Source organism: Cricetulus griseus (genome assembly GCF_003668045.3).
Source record: "Cricetulus griseus strain 17A/GY chromosome 1 unlocalized genomic scaffold, alternate assembly CriGri-PICRH-1.0 chr1_0, whole genome shotgun sequence".
Classification (NCBI taxonomy): Eukaryota; Metazoa; Chordata; class Mammalia; order Rodentia; family Cricetidae; genus Cricetulus; species Cricetulus griseus.
In genome coordinates, this window is record NW_023276806.1 from 21,738,151 (window position 1) to 21,763,003 (window position 24,853).

The 24,853-nt window shown below is 41.9% G+C and overlaps 1 protein-coding gene and 1 long non-coding RNA gene across 4 annotated transcripts in view; one reads left to right on the top strand and one right to left on the bottom strand.

Annotated features, from left to right (window-relative positions):
• The window catches only part of Dnajb14 (DnaJ heat shock protein family (Hsp40) member B14), a 46,832-nt gene that overhangs the window by 10,096 nt on the left and 11,883 nt on the right, over positions 1-24,853 (bottom strand). For 2 of the 3 annotated variants that reach the window (XR_003481297.2, XM_027395791.2), the window contains exons 2-7: positions 23,048-23,219; positions 14,898-15,043; positions 4,801-4,986; positions 3,195-3,289; positions 2,396-2,505; positions 1,749-1,921 (exon numbers count right to left, since the gene is read on the bottom strand). Coding sequence is in view for 2 of the 3 variants with exons in the window: in XM_027395791.2 (XP_027251592.1) it covers positions 1,749-1,921; positions 2,396-2,505; positions 3,195-3,289; positions 4,801-4,986; positions 14,898-15,043; positions 23,048-23,219 (882 nt within the window). In the remaining variant the exon portion in view is untranslated. The remainder of the gene's footprint in view (positions 1-1,748; positions 1,922-2,395; positions 2,506-3,194; positions 3,290-4,800; positions 4,987-14,897; positions 15,044-23,047; positions 23,220-24,853) is intronic. The other variant, XM_027395792.2, reaches the window with a different exon arrangement.
• LOC118237980 lies at positions 387-3,737 on the top strand. The gene is made up of 2 exons (XR_004771564.1): positions 387-559; positions 2,917-3,737. It is a non-coding gene; the product is annotated as an uncharacterized LOC118237980 (long non-coding RNA).

Below are 24,853 nucleotides of genomic sequence, written 5' to 3' on the forward strand. Positions count from 1 at the left end.
TACACACACACACACACACACACACACACACACACACACAGAGAGAGAGAGAGAGAGAGAGAGAGAGAGAGAGAGAGAGATAAGAACAGAAGAAGAAAAGAGGGAGGGATCAGCAGGACTATGAGGGGAACAAGAGGCTAATGGGAGGTGAATATGATCAAAATACTTCATATACAACTATTAAATGTCACAATGAAACCCAGTATTATGTATAATTAATATATACTGTGGTAGCTTGAATGAAAATGGCCCCCATAGGCTCATAGAGTGGCACAATTAGGAGGTATGGCCTTGTTGGAGGGGGTGTGGCCTTGTTGGAGGAGGTGTGGCCTTGTTGGAGGGGGTGTGGCCTTGTTGGAGGGGGTGTGGCCTTGTTGGAGGAAGAGTGTTACTAGAAGTGGGCTTTCAGGTTTCAGTGTTCAAGTGAGACCTAGTGTTGCTCTCTTTTCCTACTGCCTGCCAATTTAGATGCAGAACTCTCCCCATCTCTCCAGCACCATGTCTGCCTGCGTGACACCATGCTACCGCAATGATGACAACAGACTAAGTCTCTGAAACTGTAAGCCATCCCCAATTAAAAGTTTTCCTTTATAAGAGTTGCGTGGTTATCATGTCTCTTTCACAGCAATAGAAACCCTAAGACATATGCTAACAAAAATAAACCATAGCCGGGCGTTGGTGGCGCACGCCTTTAACCTCAGCACTTGGAAGGCAGAGGCAGGCAGATCTCTGTGAGTTTGAGGCTAGCCATGTCTACAGAGGGAGTTCCAGGACAGGCTCCAAAACAATACAGAGAAACCCTGTCTCAAAAAACCAAAAATAAAAAAATAAAGCATAACTAAATACTAAATAACATTTAACACTGATTGGTATAAGCCACTATGTTAAATGCTTATTGAATAATATGTTATAATGATAAGGTAACTAGCTTAGCAAGAAGTAACTTGGTCTTCTAGCTAAAGTGTGACTGGAAGAAGACTTGTGTAAGGCTGTCTACTCAACAAAAATGTTTATTAAACACAGTAGGACAAGAGCCGGTTAGGAAGTTCCTACCACGTGCCAATTATTATGTTTTGTCACATGTATAAAAACCATCACAATCAACCCCCAATCGACATGTTAGAATGCTTCTAGGGTCTCCAGACACTAAAATACAAGGATGCTTACGTCTCTTACACAAAACATCTGTGTTTGCATAGCCTACACATATCCTTCTATGTATGTTGCCTCCATCTTACTAATGTTGCCTACTATGGTGGAGATGTCATGCAAATTGTTGTTACAATGGATGGCTTAGAGCACAATGACAACAAAAAACATTAGCACATGTTCAGGACAGATACAACTGCTCTCTTTCTGCAGAGTTTTGATTGACAGCTAGCTAACTGAATCCATGGATGAGGGATGCCTCAAACACAGAGGACTGACTGTACTTATTCGTGTTCTGGATTCCAACTATAAACCAGGTAGTTTCCCTCCTTTTTTTTTTTTTTTTTTTCTTTCTGGTTTTTCGAGACAGGGTTTTTCTGTGGCTTTGGAGGCTGTCCTGGCACTAGCTCTTGTAGACCAGGCTGGTCTCGAATTCACAGAGATCGGCCTGCCTCTGCCTCCCGAGTGCTGGGATTAAAGGCATGCACCACCACAGCCCGGGCGTAGTTTCCCTCCTTAAGTAGTGAAATCTACAACAATAATTCCAAAGACTCTAAGTTTAGTTTTCTAGAATGGTAGAAACACTTGGTAAGACTTACTCTGCTGTCTTTCTTTCCAGCAGTTATTTCGGATATTAGTCACATAATCCTCTTCCACGCTCTTTTCCACCTTTTGTAACAGCGCTCCTTTATATTCGCTTTTAAAGTCCTTACTGACGTAATAAACAACACCCAAGTTTTCTGTCTGCATTTTAATAGTTTGTCCTGATCCACTGCAAAAGAGATACACCATCATTCTTCTTTTAAGACTACATCCTAATGTGCAAATCAAGAAGCAAAATAAAAGTAATTTAAAGTTAACATCAGTATTTGTTACATTTTTTTAAAGCTTTTCACAGAGTACACTGTTTTGGTTAAACTTATTTTATCTTCCCATCACTTAATTAAGCCATTCCCCACTTAATGAAATGAGCCGAAGACCAATCCTTTACTCCTTTTTCTTTTTGTCTTCATGTCAATATAGTAACCACTACATTAAATTCAAATTCAAACATAGCACTTTTGCTCTTACCCACAGTGGGACAAAAATGCACAACACCAAGATTCATACAAACATATCACTTATTTTAACTCTTTTTAAAATTAGAGATTTTCTTGTAAAAGAGTTGGCACTTATAAGCATCAAAGGACCCCTTCGAGGGAAGAAAAGAAACAGCAAGGATTAACTTGTGTAGGATTTCACTTACGATCTGGGATATAAGGAATAAGGAGGGTTAGAGACCATCAGCTGGCTTAACAATGACACGAGGATCAGAACGATAATGGGCATCAGCTGGATAAACACAGAAAAGCCTCCCTATAAAAAGACCAGAGACAACAGAGTCTATCGCCACTGTCAGCAGTCCAGGCGTTGCCATGCATTCTTACAGGTACAAAGGACATCTGGGCTATCTAAGGCAGTGCTTCCTGTTGTAATTCATAAAAATACAAACTCCCCAGGGCTTGAAAACTAATCTGACCTTACTTTAGAGATAAGGACCCTCCTCCTGCCATACACCCTGAGACGCCTGGGTTTATAAAAGGATATAATATATGCTGGAGCTGGGCTCAGGTCCCTTCCTGTCTAGTCTAGCGGCCTTTCCAATCCTTTCCTTTCCATGAAACTTGCTCACTCAATACAGGCAATCAGGTATACCTGCATTAGAACCAAGCAAAGGCAAAGATACTTCTAACTAAGGTTTTTCAGCATCATTTCTAAATCTTTCAGGATCTACAAAAAGAAGCACCTTGAGAACATGCAAAATAGATACACCATTGTCAGAACTGTGCACTAGCAAATCAGAAGAACCACACTGCACCACCACCCTCCCCGACCTCGACTTCTGCGACGGCATTATTCTCACAGGATTTGAGTCTCTTTTGAACACTTGCTAAGAAAAAACTCATTATTTCCTAAAACAACTTGCCCTATTTTTAGACAATTCTAATTGCTTTTCTGAACTAGAATTTGTCATTTTGAGATTTACAGTCACTTTAGAAACATACATCTCCTCTCTCTTCCTCTCTTTCATGTCCACTGTGTCGGTGCTGATGTTGATGGCTGTAAGCAGCCCGGCCATTTGAAAATGAGTGTACACTACCTAGAAAATGAAAACAAGGTTAAATTAGTGAACCATCATTTGCATTGATGAGACTAAAAGCACAAGCCACTGCACCTACCTTTCTTGAACTAAATTAACAGATGTTTGGTTTGAGCCTGTTTACTGCCTGATCTTATCTCCTCCTTTCAATCAGCTACCATACCCAGCTTTCTAAATTTCTTTGTGAAAATGGAATAAGAATTCCTTAACAATGCTACACACATGAAGGGCCATTATTAAGAAAATGTGGGCAAGGGCTCCTTAACAATGCTACACACATGAAGGGCTATCACTGTGGGTGATTGCTCCTACAAACCATAGGTCTTTATTCTGAAAATTCTGATTTCTGCACTTAAATGAATCAAACACATCTAGAAATCCAAAGAGATCCTTACAATTAATGTTTTTAAGATGCCAATATATTAAAGTATAAGTGGATCACTCTGGACATTCAAGTTGTTTTCAAATGGGGTGAAGAACCAGAAATGGCTATTATTGACAAAGTAAACCATGTTACAACTAACAGAGAACTGCAAATTAACTACTAAGAAAAAATTATTGCTTCAAAGATTTCTGACTATTCCCAACATATTTTCAGTCAAAACTCCTAGTTTTAGTAACTTTTCTTGGAGGTAACATATTCTAATTTGTCAAGACACAGGCTAAAGTTTTTTTAGTCTTCACTTGTATTTTTACAACTCAGGGATGACTTGCAAAAATGTCCCATCAATGACAACTGTCTTTCTCTACTCTGAAAGGTACATTTTACTCAGCACCCTAAATCAATGCCATAAACAAGCCTAGAGCCTAAAGAACTATTCTTAAATTCATATCTACTGAAACAATTCACAGTAAATGAAAAGAAGAGTTTATACTACTTATGCCAGCCCTGTAAGATCTACTCATTTAGTGGAAAACTGTATTTCCTGTCAGCATCGGTTAAGTGGCCGTTCCTACTGTACCACAATAAAAAGGCACCTAAAGAGTTCACTTATAAATCGAACCAACTGTCCATTACTTCAATGAAAACACAGATGGAGACATTTACATACATTGGCATTAATAGTCTAGGCACTCATGTCAATCACCCAACGAAGGTACCAGATGCTTCCCCTAACTGTAACCATGGTGATGAACCGCCTCTGTGTCTCCAGCCTATCTATACTCCTTTTCTTCACTTTTTTATAGGACAAGTCATCTGTACTCTTCACCTCCTTTAATGAAAGTTTTCTCTAGGAAAAAGACAGGCTTAGTAATAGTGGTAACCCTTAATGTTTTCCCTCCTTTGATAGAAAGCCAGCACTGTAGAAAACAGGGGAGATACTCATGCTGAAGCCTGTAACCCCAACACTTGGGAGACCAAGGCAGGGGTTGTTGTAAGTTAGAGATTAGCCCGGGTTACACAAGGAGTTCCAGGCTAGAGTGAAACTGTCTCAAAACAGAACAAAGCCCAGACGAGAATGGAGATCTTTATGAAGTCTAGCCGAGGAAGTAAAATGAGCTTGGAGTACCTGAAGGGAATCCACCACCAAAAAAGATATTGAACAGGTCCTCCGGAGTTATGTCAGCTTCACAGCCTCGGTGGAAGTTGAACCTGCCGTTGTTTTGGTGATTACAAGCTTGTTCTTCACTGCCTGTGAGGTCATACTGTTTTCGTTTCTCTGGATTGCTTAAAACCGCGTAAGCATTTCCGATCTCTAAAAAAGCAACAAGCAGCAGCATTGGAAAGCAATGTCTTCAGTCTGTAGAGGATTGTCCCCATACAGCAGCATCAACTCAAACACTACTTGAAACCAATTGAGAAAAATCACAAAACCGCAATGATTTCTTTTAAGTATTATGTGTATATTTTGCAGCATCACAAGCTATCTCTTTACACAAGCTAGCTTTCTGTACTAGCCAAATCTTCCCACTGCCTTGAAAATAAAGGGATTGCCGTCTATCCCCCTGAAGCATTGAACCATAGCCTTTAAATCCCTGCTCCCCCACTCTGAGTTCGCAAATTATGCCAGGCAAGATTGTTCAACCTACACACCATGGATGGAGGTCACATACCTTTAATCCCAGCACATGGGAAGCTGAGGCAGGAGGGTTAAAAGTTCAAGGCCACCCTTACAAACAAGACTGTTTAAAACAATCTCAGTGGGATCCACCATGTATTGAGAACCAACAATTTTTGCACTTCACTGGTTAATATCATCCCCGTTGCAGTAAAGATCCAAGGCTTACTTGCTATGTAAGTTGCTTGGGGTCAAACACTCAGCAAATAGACATATCCTTTACTCCAAGACATCTCTGCTGGAAATCTACTTTTCCTTTTTGCACATTACCATCCATTTTATTTCTGAACAACTTGTTTTCCTTAAGATAAAAACCCCATGTGAGAGTAGGGACTGTCTATACCTCTACTGCTCAGGGGTCCAGCATAAAGTCTTACATGTTGTTGCTATTGTGTTTTGGTTTGTAATTGGGTCTCACTATATAGCCCAGATTAGTCTTGAACTATTAACCCATTTGGTGCCGGTGCAAAAATCATGAATGCCTGCAGCTCCTTATTATTTAGAGAATTAAATACAATTTTTATTTTGGTGTTCAAAACTTTACAAGTTCTAACTCTCTGTCAGTTTTTGCACATAAAAAAGGCCTTTCTTTTTTTCTTCAAATGTTTTAGTTTGTGGCAATTACAGATTCATGCACAGTTTTAAAATATAAAAATAGAGATTCTCTACACCTTTTTCCTAATTTCTCCTAGTGATAACATCTTATCAATTATAGTGAAATATCATAAAAGGAGTACTGACATTAAGTCAATAGAACATTCTATGGCCATCTTTAGAGTACTCTTCACATGTGTGTGTACATGATATGTGTTAGGGACACATAGACCATGTACAACCTGATCGAGTTGGTTCTTTCTGACCACCTTTCTGTGGCTTCTGGGAATGGAACTTGGGTCACTGGGTTTGCATGGCAAGCACCTTTATACTAACTGAACCAACCATCTCACTGGCACTAAGGTGTCCTTTTTTTTTTTTTTTTTTTTTTTTTTTTTTTGGTTTTTCTGAGACAGGGTTTCTCTGTGGCTTTGGAGGCTGTCCTGGAACTAGCTCTTATAGACCAGGCTGGTCTCGAACTCACAGAGATCCTCCTGCCTCTGCCTCCCAAGTGCTGGGACTAAAGGCATGCACCACCAACGCCCAGCTAAGGTGTACTCTTTTATAACCACATTCAATTCCTGCTCCATCCTGCTTCTCTTCAATCCCTGATAACTACTCAATGTTGGCCGTCTCTCTAGGATGCTGAAGGCCCAGTTGGGGGTCACGTATATAATGTAAGCACATGAAGACTGAGACAGAAGGACTCTGAGTTCAAATTCAGCCTGGGTTAGTCATTGAGATTGTCAATATATATATATATATATATATATGTGTGTGTGTGTATATATGTGTATATATATATAGATATAGATATATGATTACTTCATATAAGTGAAACTCTTTGCAACTGACTTTTCAATGAGCATAGAATCCAGACAAATCCAGCAGAAGTGTGTTCATTTTTATTACCACATACTACTCCATGGTATGGCTACAGTACTGTTGGTTTAACTGCTCATCCCCTCAATGACAGCTGGGCTCCTTCTAGTTTGGGGTTATTACAATAAAGCTGCTATATGCCTTTACCACAGGTTTATGTATAAATGTAAATGTTCATTTCTCTGGGATAAATGCCAGGAGTACATTGCTCAATTGTATGGTAGCTCAGAATTAGTTTTTTGATCAACTTCCAAAGCTGTTCTGTAAAATGATTCTCATTTTACTTCTCTTCAACATTACATGAATAATCCATTCCATGCACTCAGAACCTCTAAAGGGGGCCAGGACACTTTTCTGTGCTAGCCAGGATGACAGGTTAGGTGCACAGCGCTACCTGCTATCTTGGTTTCACTCTGAATCTCTCTAGTGGCAAAGGATGCTGAAGTCTTTTCATGGGCTCCTTTGCCAGGTGCAAATTACCTTCAATAAAATGTCACTTCCTTTATGTACTGCCATCGTGCTTTCCTTCACATGGGTTCTAGGGATCGAACTCAGGGCACTTTACTGAGTCACCTCCCCTTCTGTGCATTTTTAATGATAATTGTAGAAGCTTGTATTAGCATACATTAATTATGCATAATAAAGGGTCTCACTATGACATTTTCATATGTGCAGACATAATATATCTGATCATATTCATCCCCCTTAGCCTCCCACCCACTCCCACTCAGCCTGTTTTCTTCCCAACTGCCCCCCCCACTTCTACGTTCATGTTTTAAACTGTTTTTAAACATATTTCGTGTGTGTGTGTGTGTGTGTGTGTGTGTGTGTGTGTGTGTGTGTGTGAGTGACGCACGCATGCAGAAGTCAGAGGACAACTCGGTTTATGTCTTTAATCTCCAGAAGGTTGACTGTGATGTCTCTGCTGTAATTTCTTTTGCTTTAACTGCTTGGGGCTCATTCAATTTCTCATATTTAAAAACTTGCATTTTGGGGTCAAGTTTGGGAAGTCTCCAAACTTTCACTATCAGCACTTTCAGCTCCGTCTTCCTCCCCATTTTCAGGACCGCCACCCCCCAGACGTGAGCATTAGATCTTCTGTTATAGCCATGGTCTCTGAGGCTGTGTCTTCAGCCCTCTATTAGAGTCTTGTTCAAAGTGTCCACTTTTCTGTTGTCTAGTTCATCTGTTCTTTACTCGTTCTGCCTTTTCTTCCATTCATTCATTAGCAGGCATTTCAGATCTTTACTTTTAATAATGAATTTCCACTTTCTTTAGCTTCTGTATTTCTTTTCTCATCTTGTTTCTATTAGCTCACTTACGTTCATTCTTCAGAACACCTGTATCATAGCTACAGCAACAGCTTTACTGCGAAGTTCTGACTCTTCTGTCCTCTCCATGTGGGTGTCTAACAGACTGAGTTCTTAAAATTCCATGTGAGGTCCTGGTTCTTGGAATGATAAGAGATTTTCAATTGAAATTTTGTTATTTCGTCTATCACAAGGTGCTGCTCTTTAACGTCTTTTCCTTGTACCATTCCAGTGGCGTAGGGGACACTACCTCACCACTTTCAGGCAGGTTCCTTGCCCCTCAGATCTGACGACGCCAAGTGTGGAGTGGGAAGCTCCTCACCAATGCTGGGAAGATATGGGCTTTCCAGACTCATAGGACTATAGCTGTCTCCTGGCTAGAAAGAGAATGGGTACCTCATGGTTGCTCTCTGTGTGGTTTTACTGACACTATGAGGCTATAGCTTTGACACTTCCAGACGGTGATCACCATGTCATCTGTAATTCCCCTTGTGGTGGTAAATCTAAACTACCAACATGATTAGACTAAAAACTGCCTAGGATATTGGTAAAGCAATGCACTGATTAGTAGGTGCTGAGGGTAGGACGTGGGGCCCAATTGGAGGAAGTATGCCATGTGAGTCATGCCGTTGGAGTGGTATCTTACTCTGGCTTCCTTCTTGTATCTCTTTTCTTTGCTGTCTTTCTACCATTCTGTGAATAGCCTTGGCATGGCATGCCATGTACTTTCCCTTCATGATAGACAGACACTTCTTAAACCATATACCAAAGAAATCTCACCTCCTCAAGCTGGTGTGAAAGTAACTAATCTGCCATCCCAATAGGGAGGAGAATGGCTGTTCATCTCCAGGGAAGCAGGGGTTTGGCCCCACACCATCCCACTGACACTGCGGAAGGAAAGGCGGGAAATGTGGCATGAATGAAAACTGAAGCTTTTCCTGAGGCTGGAGAGATGGTCCAGCCGTGAAGAACACTGGTTCTTACCGAGGACCTGGGTTCAGTTCCCAGCACCCACATGGTGGCTCACAACCATCTGAAAGTCCAGCTCCAGGGGATCTGATGAGGACACCAGACACATATGTGGTGCACATACATACATGAAGGCAAAACACTTACACCTAACAAATAAGTAGTTGGAAGGAAGGGAGGAAGGGAGGGAGGGAGGAAGGAAGGAAGGGAGGAAGGAAGCTGAAGCTCCCAGTTACCCCTCTGCCACTGTTCCTTCAGGGCTGATAGTCTAGTATGGGTCACTATGAGGCCAATTTCTTCTGTAGTATTTGAGCACTATGGAACAGCTACTGCTTTTTTCTTCTATATTTCTCCATGTTTTGGGGTTGCCAAGTCCTCCATCACTTAAATTTGGAATATGTAAGGACAGATCTACCAGACATTCAAGTGTGCCCTGCCACACTGCTCCCTAGTTCTGAGTACTGTGTTCATAGACCTACTCACCACCTGTGGAAAACCTATGTCCACTTGACCTATTCATTGTATAATGTTCAAGCTTTTCATCTACCTGGTATGAGGAATAAGGTCAAATTACCAATTCCATCCAAAAGGCCACTGGTGTTTAAACTACTCTGCCTCATTCTCACATCTAAGCCTTTACCCTTCCTCTCTTCTCTAACCATAAAAATCAACCATCTCCCAAAAGAACGGTTCTCACTCAAGATCTGAATGCCTGTTCAGTGACTTATCCTAATGCCACTTCATTTTTCACCGTCTTTTCTCTTTTATGGCACAGGGGATAAACTACTCATGAGCGCTCTATAAATGCTGAACACTTAGCTATATACACAGCTCTTTAAAGAAATAAAGGGGTGGGGCTCTTAATAAGTTACTGAAGCTGTCTTGTATGCAGTCTGCATTCTGCAGTTCCAGCGAGCCTTGAACTTGTGACCCTCCTGTCTTAGTCCCTCAAGTGCCTGTGATCAGTTTTCACACACCGGCTCAGCATCACCTGTCTTTCTGGTGTTTCCTCAGCTACCTTTTTCTGCTTGGGTATTTAATTACAGTGAGTCTCCTGGGAGACATGGGATAAGCCAGTTACTCTTTCTCCATTTTCTCATTTATGAAACAAGGGTGACACTAGCCCCATGACTATCTCACTTTGTTGGGGAAGATGTGGTTGAGACAGGCCTCACGGAACCCAGGCTGACCTGTAGGCATCTGAGGGTGCCCTCGAACTCCTGATCCTCCTGCCTCTTTCACTCAAGTGCTGAAATTACAGATGTGTGCCATGAAGTATGGTCTCACAGGGATTTTAAGGAACATTAAATGAAAACAAAAAGGGAAAAAAAGGAAAAACCAGAAATGAAAAACTACTAGATTTTGGCATCACTTTGCTGTGACTCTTGTGTGTGAAACACTGCTTCCTTTCATGAGTTACACATTCTGTGAGGATGAGGGGATCTCAAATCCCTCATTTATGATAAGCAAAAGCCCCAAAGGTAGTGATTAACTTCTTTGTTCTGAGAGACTTGCTTTTGAATCTACAATGTTAATATTAAACTACCAAACCTAGCACTAGCCATAGAACATGATCCGTAATTATTTATGAAACAAATGGCTAGTGCCCTCTGCTATGACTCTGGTGTATATGCTGATAATGTAACAGTTTGACATACCTCAGTCTTGAAGGATAATCTGTACTTGTTTTGTTGGGTTTTTTTTTTGTTTTGTTTTGTTGTGTTGTGTTTTGCTTGTTTGGTGGTGATGGTGGATAATGAACAAAAGGCCTTGTGAATGAGAGGCAAGTGTCATTGAGCTACACCCCCTCAGGTCCAGGTATGCTTTAGTGGTGTTTATGCCAGAGAGAACAGAGGGAATCCACGCCACTGGAATAATTTGTAAAACATGGTAAAGTATGTTGTGAAAAGCATTCTGCATAGTAAATATTTCTCTGCTTTGGTAAACTGAACAAATTTCATGGAAAGACAAAATAGCCACATTTAGTCTACTGTTGTTAGGAGTATTTTTGTTTGCCTTACAAAACATTAACTTAAGTCCCTAATCTAATTATGTTTATTTTTCTGTTCATGAACAAAATAAAATGCAAATGACTTCCACTTTCTATAAAATAATATTTCAGTGTAATCACGTTAGTTTTCATATAAAAGACCAAGGTGGGGCTAATGCAACAGCTCAGCAGATGAGGGCAGGCACCTGCCGCAATCCCCAGGACTCACATGGTGGAGGGACAGAATCTACTGCAAATTGTCCTCTGATATCCACATACCAGTGTGCTCACACCTGAACACATGTGCAAGCATGTGCGTGCAAACACACACAAATAAATAAATAGAATTTTTTTAAAAAAAGAAGAAAAATAAAACAATGCCTCTGTTTAGGGAGAAATGGCTTGATATCTCCAAACAAAGATTGATTAAGACTACAATCAGATATTATGTCACAAATGAAGCCTGTCTTTGCGACAAAACTGACTACAAGACAGCTAACTACATTCGCTCACTGAAAATCTATGGGTTCCAGCTTGGAGTTTCTGTCCAGTTTCTCCTGGGTGAAAACTGGCTCCTGAACTCTCAATTCTAATCCCTTGAGGACCAGTAAGATGGAATTCTGAAGTATAGATAACCACCCGTAGTCTGGCTGTGTGAGCCTCTCCCTAGAGGTCACCATCTCCCTGCATGCTGATCAGTATCATTTCTCCTTTAAAAAGCAGAGCATTAAACCACGACTATGTAACACCCAGCCTTTAAAACCATCTTTTCGAGACCCCACTGAGTGCATGGCTGGCTTTGTCTGGGACATTGTGCTGTTTGCTGCTTCAAAGGGACAACAGCAACTACTGCAATACAAGCACCTGCATTCTTAGGGTTTTTATAAGACCAATAATGTTCACATGACCTTGCTGTATAAGTGGGAGAAACCAGTTTAACCAGCATTCTTTGTTTTTATTATTATTATTATTATTATTATTATTATTATTATTATTATTATTATTTTGGTACTAGAGACCAAATCTAAGACCTTGTGCACACTAGGCAAACATTCAACCACCCACCTACAGCCACAGACAGCCTAATATTCTTTTCTGTTGGTTTTCAAGTTTTTATTTTATGTGTATTAGTGTTTTGCCTGAATGTATCCATGTGCCTGTGAGCTACTGATGCCTACAGAAGCCAGAAGAGGGCATCAGGTACCATGGGACTGATGTTACAGCCATCATATGGATTCTAGGACTCAAACCTGGGCCTCTGGAAGAGCAGCCAGTGCTCTTAACAGTTAAGCCATTTCTATACGTTGTTTGTTTAATATTCTTTCTTTATTTTTGGTGTTTTGAGACAGGGTTTCTCTGTGTAGTCCTGGCTGTCCTGGAACTCACTCTGCAGACCAGGCTGGCCTTGAACTCACAGAGATTTGACTGCCTCTGCTTCCTGAGTGCTGGAACCAGCACCTCCTGGTTTGTTTATTATTTTTTGACATAGTTCTGTAGCTCTGACTGACCTTGAACTCACTATGTAGCCAAGGAGACCTTGAGTTCCTGTTCCTGCTTCACCAGCTTCTACCTCCCAAGTGCTGGGATCACAGGTGTGCACAACTACATGTGGGGCCAAGCCTAACATTCAAACATTAGGAAGAATTACCTAGGAAGTAACATTAGGAAGTAAATTACTATTTACTCTTATGATGATCAGTAAGATCTTACTGATCTTATGAGTGTTCTTGCCTGGATGCTTGTACCACATGGGTGCAGTGCCTGTGGGACCATTAGAGGGCGTCAGATCCCCTAGAACTGGAGTTACAGACAGTAATTGAACCTGGGTCTTTGGAAGAGCATCATGGACTTTTAACCACAGCACCATCTCTCCAGTGCATGGAGAATTACTGATAACACCAGGCGATCACAAACATTGGGATCACAAAAATACGTCTAAGCATTTTGAAACAAAAGACTCGTCATTTTATTAAGTTTGTGCTGACACTTTTATACACCTGTAGAATGTATTCTGAGTGACGACACTGCCCAGCCTCTCCTATGTTCCTCTCCTACACTATGTCTTTCTTGTGTGTGAGCTGCTGAGTTTAACCAGGGCCACCCCTGTGATCATGGGGTTGGCACTAACCATCAGTCTGGTGGGCTCATGAGACAATGAGAAGAATTTAAACTAAACTGTTGAACTGTTCAAATACAGTTTCCCATAATTCCTTTTTCTTAGCTTTTTATTTATTTGTGTGTGCATGTAATAGGATGACCTGTGGGAATCAATTCTCTCCTCCCACCCCCTGAGTCCAGACTCAAACTCAGGTTGCCAGGCTTGGCGGCAAGTGCCTTTACCTGCTGAGCTATCTTACTTTCCGCAGGCTTTCCAATACTTTCAACACACCTCTGTTAAGTTAAGGAAACACCACTTTGGCAGTGCTTTCACTGGAATATATTACTAATTCCCAGATGTATTTTCCTTGGCAACTTCCTTCAACAAATAAGACTGTTCTGTAAACAATATCTTCCCTCCCCTACCCACCTCTCTCCAGCTATGACGGGAAAAACAAAAACAATGTTATAGTGCATAGCCCTGCTGGCCTGGAACTTGCTGTGTAGACTAGGCTGGCCTCAAACTTGTGACCCTCCTGCCTCAGCCTCCTGAAAGCTGGGGTTATAGGCATGCTCCACAATGCCTGGATGGTAACAATTTTATGAAGGACCAAACAAGTCTTTTTTTGACACATTGAGGATGTAAGTGCCTCCTTCATTCCACCATGCTACTGAAAACAAACACTGGCTCTATGAATATCAAAATCACAAGACTCAACAGTCACAAAGTTACATGTTTCACTATGGATAACACATTAATCTTTACAATAAACTATAACAAAATATGAAATTATTGCTATTGCTCTCTTATTTAATAATAAGCCCAAGGCACAGGAATCCTACTGCCAGCAGCCCTATCTTTCAGAGAGGAGCCTCCCTGGAAAGACGAAGTTAGAGGAAGCATGGGGAAGGAAGGGTAATGGAGAGAAGAGACAGTCACGTCTCTTTTATTACGACATACAAAATAGGAAATTATGAAATCAGTTACCTTTTATTCATATTTTATATAATACTTACTAAACTCACCAAAACTTAAAAGAATACTGGGGAGTGAAATAAAAAAAAATACAGACAAGAGATAGGAAATCAACTTTGAAGAAGCAAAAGGAATCGTATTACTAGAAATACACACAAGGAATGGAGAATCGTGCTGTGTCTGTGACCTCGGCACTCAAAGCGGGAAGACTGCTAAGTTCAAGGCCAGCCTGAGTTGCACAGCAAGACCCAGGTTCATAAACCCCAGCTCAGCAAACCCCATGCTTGCCTACCATGTACATGGCCCTGGGTTTGAACTCCAGCATCCTAAAACCTGGCCAGTGTCACAGAAAAATAAAAACACTACCATCATTCTTAGAATAGACTGTCTAGAAAATCCTGGTTCCAGACTATGTCCAGGAAAAACTTCTTAAAGCTGTCTCTTTCAGTTAACTTGGAGCCAGATGTCAATGCAAACCCATCAATCTACCTCCTCAAACTAAACTAGAAAGCATGCATGCTGTCTAGAAAAGTTACTAAGGATTGCGAATATCAGCCACACTGCATTTGCTTGGCTGAGTACTGGAAGCGAGTACTAAAGTTTTGAAGGATCTTTAGCAGTCCTTAAGCTGGTCTCTAAATGCACAGTAGAAAAGCAGACTCTCACATTCTGGAACACTGTAAAGTGCATTCTAAAGAAGACCGTGTTGAAGCTTTACAAGTTACTTTACTTTTGAAAGCATCCGTGGCTCCAGGGGCATGGTTTTTGTCTGGATGGAACTTCAAAGCGAGCTTCCTGTAAGCTTTTTTCAAGTCTTCATCAGCAGCATCTTTCGTAACTCCGAGAACTTCATAGTAATTTTTACATTTGTTTATGCTGTCAACAAGAAAGGTATGATGTAAATTTCAAGCAAGAGCACAATGTCACTATTAGAATGGTACACGGAATTTCTGTGGATGTAATGATCTAGCCACTCTGTGTGTTCAATTCTCTTCAGTACACAGACAATTCCTCCACCCATGAGAATGTCCGCATCATCGTTTATCAAAGCTACAGGGAAATACAGCCCATGGTGATACAGATGAAGGACAGTACACTCACCGCAGCTAGAGTGCAAGAAACTCCTCAAAAGTGTGTCACAACTAAGGATCGAACACTGTAACAACTGTCAGTGCACGGTGCAGGGCTACCATCTACACAGGAGCTGTGGTGCTCTCCCGTGTGAAGCCGAGACAAGCTAACTCCACATCACTGCCATTGACAATTTACCTGAGTTACTCTAAAAGATCAGGGCCCCTGTGCTAATAAAACATTCAAAAGTGATAATGGAGATTAAAGAATGCTTGTTACATCCAATTTCCATCAGTGCATTCCTAGAGACTACTTAATACAGTCCATTTTTTAGGTCTTCATGAAGGCTTGCACACTGAAGTCTGGAGTGTTGAAAGCATACTGGGAAAAGCAGAGAAACATTGAAGGGATTAGAGAGCACCGAGAACTCTAGGATGGCAACACCAACAACTAAATTACCTGGCACCTGAAAAGCCAAGGTAGGTATAAGGGCTGGGAGTGGAGCTCGGTGGCTGAGAGAGCACACAGCATGCGTGGGTGAGGCTCTGGGCTGGTCTCCAGCAGATGTGCATGCCTTTGTACAATATTTTGTAACTGGAACTGTGTCCCATATTCCGTGTCTTGAGAGCATGACCACAGGTAAGCTACCAGGGAGAGCTGGTCACTAGGGGAGAAACTGAGAAGACATGAGGGAGAAAAGGAAAGGGAAAAGGGGGACAGAGCCCAAGAGGAAAAAAACAACAACAAAAAAAACAAAAAACAAAAAACAAAAAACAAAAAACAAAAAAAACACAGGAGTTGAGGCCAGTTTCACCATCACAGTGCTTGGTACTCAACAGGCACCTTGACTCTCACTATATAATGACATCATCCATGATGCATTGGAGAGGAAACAGGAGAAGGGACCATTACAGAAATTACAGTTTTCTTGGAGATGCCAGTGCTAGGGGATGGTCACCAAGGACAGCAGCAGCTGTGGCATGGAGCTGGCCTCAGTCTGGGAGACTCCCTACATGCTCATTGGAGCCTACAAGACCAAGTCCCAGAAGACTGACATTGAACTTCACAGTGTGGGAGGGACTTCAGTTTTGCTTTGATCTGATTTTGACTGTGCTCTGATTCTTTCCTCTGGGAGTAGGAAAAGTACTGAATTTACTTATTTATTTATTTTACAGGAGCCCACGGTTGACAGATTTTGAGCTTTTATAGAGACTTTGGTGTTTTGGAAAGACTTCGGATATTTTATTTTTGGGGATAGGGTCTCTCTGTGTAGGCCTAGCTGTCCTGGAACTCTCAAACTTACAGAGATCTGCTTGCCTGTGCTTCCAGAGTGCTAAGATTAAAGGCATTCACTACTATGCCTTTTGGATTTTGGATATTTTAAAGAGACTGAATTTTTAAGGCTTGAATTTTAAAGATTTTCAGACACTTAAAGTTTTGAATATGTTTCATATTGTGATACTGTTATTGATGATATCTTGGGGACAATAAGAAAAGTTATGGCTTAACAGTGATTTGTTTGTGCATTAAGTTGACAAAGGGTCAATTGTGATGAATAGTTTTATGTCAACTTGACACAAGCTAGAGTCAATTTTAGAAGCGGGAACCTCAATTGAGAGAATGTCCCCACCAGACTGGCCTGTGGGCAAGCTTGTGGTACATTTTCTTGATTGATGATGATGGAGAGAACTCAGCTCACTGTGGATGGTCCCATCCCTGGGCTGTTGGTCCTGGGTTCTATAAGAAAACAGGCTTTTTGCCATAGCCTTTATCACAGCAACAGAAAACCAAAGGCAAAAATCTAAGTCAAAGTCCTTCAGGGATTCGTTTTCCTAGACATACTTAGAACTATGTGTTGGGAAGGTGTGGTGGTGGAAGGTGGAACTGCAGAGCACCTACTAAGTGCCAGGTGCAGTCCATGGGCACTACAGGTGAAGATAAGGATTGGCTGAAGATTGCCACCCTAGTTTGCTTTCTGCCGTTGGGACCAAAATCAACTTGGTGATGGAAGGGTTCATCTTAGCTTACACTTCTGCCTAAGTCTGTTACTGAGGGAAACCCTGCGCTCAAGCAGGAGCTAAAGCAGAGACCACACAGAACCCGGCTTACTAACTCACTCACCCTGGCTCACTCGTGATTGCTCTACAGTGTATAATGTAACCTAAGACCACCTGCCCATGGGTGGCACCCCAGAGGCTAGTGTCTTAGTTAGGGTAACTATTGCTGTGATGAACACCATGACCAAAACAAAGTTGGTGAGGAAAGGGTTCATTTCACTCACAGTTCCTCATCAAAAGCAGTGAGGGCAGGAACTCAAGCAGGGCAGGAACCAGGAGGCAGGAGCTGATGCAGAGGCCATGGAGGGATGCTGCTTACTGACTTGCTCACATGGCTTGCTCAGCCTGCTTTCACAGAGAACCCAGGACCACCAGCCCAGGGAAGGCAACACCCACAATGGGCTGGACCTTCCACCATCAATCATTAATTTTAAAATGCCCTACAGTTGGATCTTATAGAGGCGTTTTTCTCAATTGAGATTCCTTCCCTTTAGATTATGCTAGCTTGTGTCAATCTGGCATAAAATTAGCCAGCACAACTGGCTTCTCCCACATGAATGAACAATCAAGACAATTCCCCACAGATATGGCCATAGGCCAATTGTATCTGTGCAAATCCTCCACTGTGATTCACTCTTTCTTCTTGGTTGTGTCAAGCTGGCAATACAACTAGCCAGGAGAATTACACTTCAAGTAGTGCTCCACCATACATGGTGTTCTGGATACGAATGGCCCCGACAGGCTCATATATTTGAGGGCTGGGTCATTAGGGAGTGGTACTACTTGACAAGGGGTTAGGAGGTGTGGCTTTGTTGGAGTGAGTATGGCCTTGTTGGTGGAAGGGTGTTACCTGGGTGGGCTTTGAGTTTCAAATACTCGTCGGGGCCACTGTCTTGCTCTTCCTGCTGCCTGGGGATCTGAATGTAGAAATCTCAGCTCCTTCTCCAGCACCATGTCTGCCTGCCTGCTGCATGCTTCCCACCATGAAGAAGACAATGGTCTAAACCTCTGAAACTGTAAGCCAGCCCCAATTAAATGCTTTCTTTTCTAAGAGTTGTCTTGGTCATGGTGTCTCTTCACAGCAAAAGACCAATCACTAAGACACCTTACTTTCTCACATCACAGCCCTTTTCACTCAGCTGTATGTTATTTTTCTCATGATCAAATGCTGACTACAGCAACTTAGGAAGCAAAGGGGGTTTATTTTGACTCCTCTGGTGGGGAAGTCTGTCACAGCAGGGAGGGAAGATGTGGAGCTGAGCACACTGAAGTGCAGTCACCATGCAGACAGCAACAAATGCTCACTGTGCTCAGCCTTCTCCTTGCTATGCACTTGCAGCCCACAGAAGGAGCTGCCTCAACCACTACAGAAAACCCCTCACAGATGTGCCCAGATGCATGTCTCCAAGATGATTCTAGGTCCTGTCAAGTTGCCAGTTGAAATAAGCATTTGGCATATGTTTAGTTTGTTCTTTTCTGGAAGATTCAAACTTTCTGCATCCCTTGGCTTTTTTTTTTTTTTTTAAATTCCTTCCTGTGCTGTGTCTTTTTTTTTTTAAGATTTTATTTATTTATTATGCATACAACATTCTGCTTCCATGTATATCTGCACACCAGAAGAGGGCACCAGATCTCATAAGGGATGGTTGTGAGCCACCATGTGGTTGCTGGGAACCGAACTCAGGACCTCTGGAAGAGCTGTCAGTGCTCTTAACCTCTGAGCCATCTCTCCAGCCCCCATCTCTTGTTTGTTTTGTTTTTTTGTTTGTTTGTTTGTTTGTTTTGGTTTGGTTTGGTTTGGTCTTTCGAGTCAGGGGTTCTCTGTGTAGCTTTGGAGCCCATTCTGGCACTTGCTCTGCAGACCAGGCTGCCTTTAACTCACAGAGATCCACCTGCCTCTGCCTCCTGAGTGCTGGGATTAAAGGCGTGCACCACCAACGCCCGGTACTTTCTGCATCCTTAACAATAAGACAAACTTTTAAAAAGAAGTTTCAAAGGACAGATCATTTACACACATGTGCAGTCTCCTCCTGTGCTGTCTTGGAACTCTGCCAGCAAGACCACAAACAGATACACACCACCCACTCCTGAAGCCTGGGCCAGAAGCACAAGTCAAAACAAATCTCCTTTCTGAACAATTTTAAAAGGCAGAGGGTCCCCATCACTTATCTGGAAAGAGAACATTGCATAACAAGACCCACAGGACCTGTCTGGTCCACTGTTTATACCTTCTTTTGGTGGGTTGGAAGAATAGAGGCAGGAAAGGGAAGTCATTTTTCTACCCCCTCTCTCTTTAAATGAGTTATAGATGTTCATTTAAATTGATTCCAGTGGCTGGACTGTAGCTCAGTTGGTAGAGCGCTAACATGCAGGAAGCCCTGGGTTTCATCAGCAGCATAGCATAAACTGGGTATGCTAACTGGGTGTGCTGGCAAACACCGATGACCCCAGCATTCAGGAGGTAGAGACAGATAGAAAACCAAGGTCATCTCCAGCTGCTCAGAATTCTAGACCAGCCTGAGCTATGTGAGACCTTGTCTCACATAAATAAATAGACTCCAAATTTAACTGGTGTTTGGGGAAACACTTCTGGGTCAAGGTATCATTCCCCTGATGTGTCTAACAACTGTAATTTATCTTCCTCTAATTTAAAGAACTGAAATATAACAAGACCAGGCACTGTGGTCTGGAACCTGTAATCTCAGCAATCTGCAGGGAGACGGAAGCAGAAGGAACATGAGTTCAAGATCAGACTAGGCTACGCAGCAACAGCTGGTCTAAAAAACAAACAAAAGGGCAGAGGAAGACAGGGGAGACGGAATTGTAAATCAAAGCTGAAACTCCAGTCTCTGCAATTCAAATGAGACAGAGCTGGATAGAAGTAGTCGCAGACACTGACCACAAGTGCCCGCTGGGCTCCACACTGCCCTTACATGTTCAAATACAAAACCGTCTTTTTACAATAATGTATTAAAACCTTCAAATAAAATTCATTTTCCTCAATTTTTAAGACCCATTTCAACTCAAAGACACAGAGCCTAGTGGCACAGACTGCTCCTTGCTAAGTTACACAATTTTTTTCCAGTCTTACTGTAAGTTTGCACTTATGCAATGGGTGCAGTAGCATTGCGTGGCTTCTCCCCATTGAGCCAAACTGTTACTGAGCAACTTGTTTGCATAATCATCCTCTCTATCAAGACAGTGTACCTTCCTGAGGAAAATCCCCTGTGTATAAATAAAACAAAACACAAAACGACAAGTACAAGTTCTGCTCTCTGATCTGCTGCCTCACTAGGGCCACATTTATGAAGTCTACTTTGAATATATATACACTTTGCAACTAGGCAACTTACATACAAGGGACTGACTGAAATATTTCAAATAACTTAGGGATTTCACTTAAAAGAATGTTTCATAATTGGTCCCAGAAGGGGATTTTATATATACAATTTATGTTATATAGATAGATATAATTTCTATTATATATTAAAAGATATAGCAGAGTTATTGGTTTAGAGACTCAATCTGTAATGCTTCTAAAGTAATTCATCTATCCATAAAGAACTGTGACCGTAAATACGGCTAAATCTGCATTCACTCCATTCCATCTGTAAAGAAACCCACACTTTACTAGTCTCAAGACTTCAACCTCATCTACAGCTTTCCCTCCAATCACAGCCATAACAGAAGCCGACAGACAGATGCTCCCTCCAGTCTCTACCTGTCCAGCTCCGCTAACATACCTGCTCCCACTATTAGCTCTCATTCTTTCATTCTCAAGATGTCCCAAAGGCATGTCCCCTAGCCTTGGGGAAAATGAAACACACACACACACACACACACACACACACAAAACACACACACACACACACACACACACACACACACACACACGCATGCACACATGCACACTCACACCAATGCTAAAACAAATCTACTTCCCTTATTCATACAAGTTCCTCTCTTGTGTGTGCTCTCACACATGTATGTTCTCTCTCTCTCTCTCTCTCTCTCTCTCTCTCTCTCTCTCTCTCTCACACACACACACACACACACACACACACACACACACACCAAGGTAGGGAAAAAGAGATACAGATTTTAAAAAAGAATTCTGGAAGAATATCATTTTCCAAAATTTACAACTGTAGTTTTGTTTGTTGGTGACACTTCCAAGCAAATTGGTGATTCTATGGGGGGGGTGTCGCAAAAATCACATACAATTAAATTTGTAATCAGAAAATTCATGGAGGAGCTGAAGAGATGTCTTAGTGGTTAAGAGTACTTGCTGCTCCAGAGGACCCAGGTTCAGTTCTAAGCACCCACTGTTATACAGGCCAGTACAAATGCCTGAATACTAACACCCACAACCTTCTGTAACTCCAGTTCCTGGGGATCAGTCACTCTTTTCTGGCCTCCACAGGCACCAGGCATGTATGTAATGTACATATATACATACAAGTAAAACACTCAAACAGATAAAATAAAAGTAAATAAATCCAAACAGAAAGAAAGAGGGTTCATGGAGAGTGTTCTCCTAGGGTAATGTAATGCCTACAGGAAAACATGACTTGTTTTAGGATATAGTATCCAGCACACTGTTTCCTTATCGCTTGTCCTCCAAAGAAGCCAGGAAACAGTCTTTCTCTCATTTACTCAGTTAAATTTGGTAAGGCGCGGCACATGGAAGTGGTCAGTGGCTCTCATACGCCTCTGAAATGCTCGCTACCATTCACACCTGTCAAGAGTCCTCTTTCGTGGCTTTACTTGACTAGGGAACACGTTTTCCTCATTGTGAATTCAGACACAGACACAGTCAAGTTTTAGCATTCACATATAGAGGGGAAAAATAAGATACGGATACATCCATATTAGATTCAAGACACAGTGACAAGTCATTTTCCTTACTAGATAAAGTCTGAGTCAAAGTATTTATCATACAAATTATGCTGAGAAAGACAAAGGGAAAAGGATGGGAAAGGAGGCACCTAAAGGACAAGGAACAAGACCTACTCCGCTGCTTTAGACATGCTTTCTTACGTTAGTTCCCAATGCCATGGGATCCACTCTCCCTGAGACTCGGGTTGGCCATCTTCAGGGTCCAGCACCTGTAAACCCCAGCTGCCCAGAAGAGCAGCACTTTCCTTAACTTCTGACAGGAAACGAAACAATCTATTCTGATGTATTTCATGTCCCAGAGCTTTGCCCTTTCTTCTTTATAACATTGGTAATGCTGTATTTCTAAAACCGAGGTTCTCGCTGCTCAGCTCCACCCAACTCTGCTGCAGTAGGGGTGGATGGAGAGGCTCCGGAGGCAGAGAGAATCACTTGGGGGACAACCAGAAGGGGCACTGTGGTGTGTGTACACAAAGGTAGGCAGGGAATTTAAAGCACTGCTGCCCTAACTCCTAGTTTTCCTCCTATGAAACGCTCCCATTTTCAACTGTGTATTACAATAAAGCAATTCATTCTTTCACTACTACAGACCAAACAATGCATAGAATCAACGCTGAGACCATTCATTATTTTACAGTCGTGGCTTGTTGTTGATTTAGGAGAATGGGACCTTCCAGAGAGTTAGCTCCTAACAGGCTGATCTCACAAGGAAAATGAAGCACAGGACACCCAGGTAGCACCTCCATTGCCCCCCTATTAAACTGTGCTTCAAGCATCTTCCTTAAGCATTATAACATCAATCAGGTTCTATCGGAATCAATGATCATGGGGATGATGAGATCACATTCACTCCTACCTGAGAACTCCATCTACTTGGTCTTTGGTATAAACTTTTCCACCTTCGCCACTACTGGGGTTGCTGTCCTTTGTGTAGGTGGGCTTGCTCTGGTCACCACTCCCGGGGGGTTTTCGGCAATGTGTGCTACTTCCAGCAGTGTTTCCATTTTTCATAATTATTTCCAGTAATGCTGTGGAAAGACAGACAAAGGGAACTGTACCTTCTTACATCAGGACACAGATACAGGACTCCACAAGAAAATAAAGCAGACACACTGCAATGTCGTCTTCTAAAAATGTTTAACACAGCCTCCCCCTCCTTAACGTTTTTGAGGGGAGGAGGGTATATTGTTTTGTTTTTCCTTTTGTTTAGACAGGATCTTGCTATGCATTTGGACTAACCTAGAATTATGTGGCCCAAACTGGTTTGAACTCTCAATTCTGCCAAGTTTTTAGTACTGGGGTTACAGGAACAAGCTATCAACCAATTCAGGCTCCATAACGTTTCTTTAAATAAGAAACATCCTGCTGGGCATGGCACACACCTTTAATCCCAAAATTTGGGCACAGAGGCAGGCAGATATCTGTGAGCCCCAGGCCATCCAGAGCTCACACACAAAAAAAATTAGTAAATATTGTGATTCTTTTAGTACAAACTGTCTACAGAACATTAACTGTCATTTAGGAGAATTCAATAACTAGAAATCACTATTATGTAATTGTTATGGCATGCTTATCACACAGTGAAACTGCAGAATACCCTCCAAAAGACAGTTCAAAGTACTTAAATGAGACTACTTTCTAGGACAGCCAGAGAAACCCTGTCTGGAAAACACCAACAACAAAAAAGAAGCAAGCTGGGCGTTGGTGGGACACGCCTTTAATCCCAGCACTTGGGAGGCAGAGGCAGGCGGATCTCTGTGAGTTAGAGGCCAGCCTGGTCTACAAGAGTGAGTGCCAGGATAGCCTCCAAAGCCACAGAGAAACCCTGTCGAGGAAAACACCAAAAAAAAAAAAAAAAAAAAAAAAAGCAAAAATTAGATTTGTTTATTTTTCAGCAGCAACAAGAGAAACCAAAGGGCGCTAACATATGATCTTTTTTTTTTAATACGACCTTTAAAGTAGAAAAAACAATTGTCAATTGAGTTGAACAGTAATATTCTTTCAAATACACAAAATAAAAACATTTTAAAGAGGCTGGAGAGCATACAGCTAGGAGTCCTTCCTGCTCTTGCAGGGACCAGATTCAGCTCCCAGCACTCACATTAGCTGGCTCACAGTCACTTACACTCTGGTTCCAGAGAATCTAACACCTTCTGGAACCAGCACACTTTTTTTTTTTTTTTTTTTTTTTTTTTGAGAAAAACACATCACTCAAAGACATGCTCTAAAGAAAGAATACTGTAATGTTTACATGTCAGACAGAATGAAATTGTGTCCATATGGGCAGAAATTACATTTTTATAACTGATTTATTCTTTAAAGGTGAGCACAGCTACTCCTAGATTGTAGTTCATATGACACTAGTTTTTGATAGCACTCAAATGATGCAAAGTATTGGTATGGGAAAAAGTAACTGTGACCTATAAAGTAATCAGTGTGTGCCACAAAGACTTGTCAAGCCAGCAGGTGAACAAGGGACACTGCTCTATAGGAGCAAACAGACTGCAACTCAGAAATCACTTATTAAGGCTGGGCGTTGGTGGCGCACACCTTTAATCCCAGCACTCGGGAGGCAGAGACAGGCGGATCTCTGTGAGTTCGAAGCCAGCCTGGTCTACAGGGTGAGTTCCAGGATAGGCTCCAAAGCTACAGAGGAATCCTA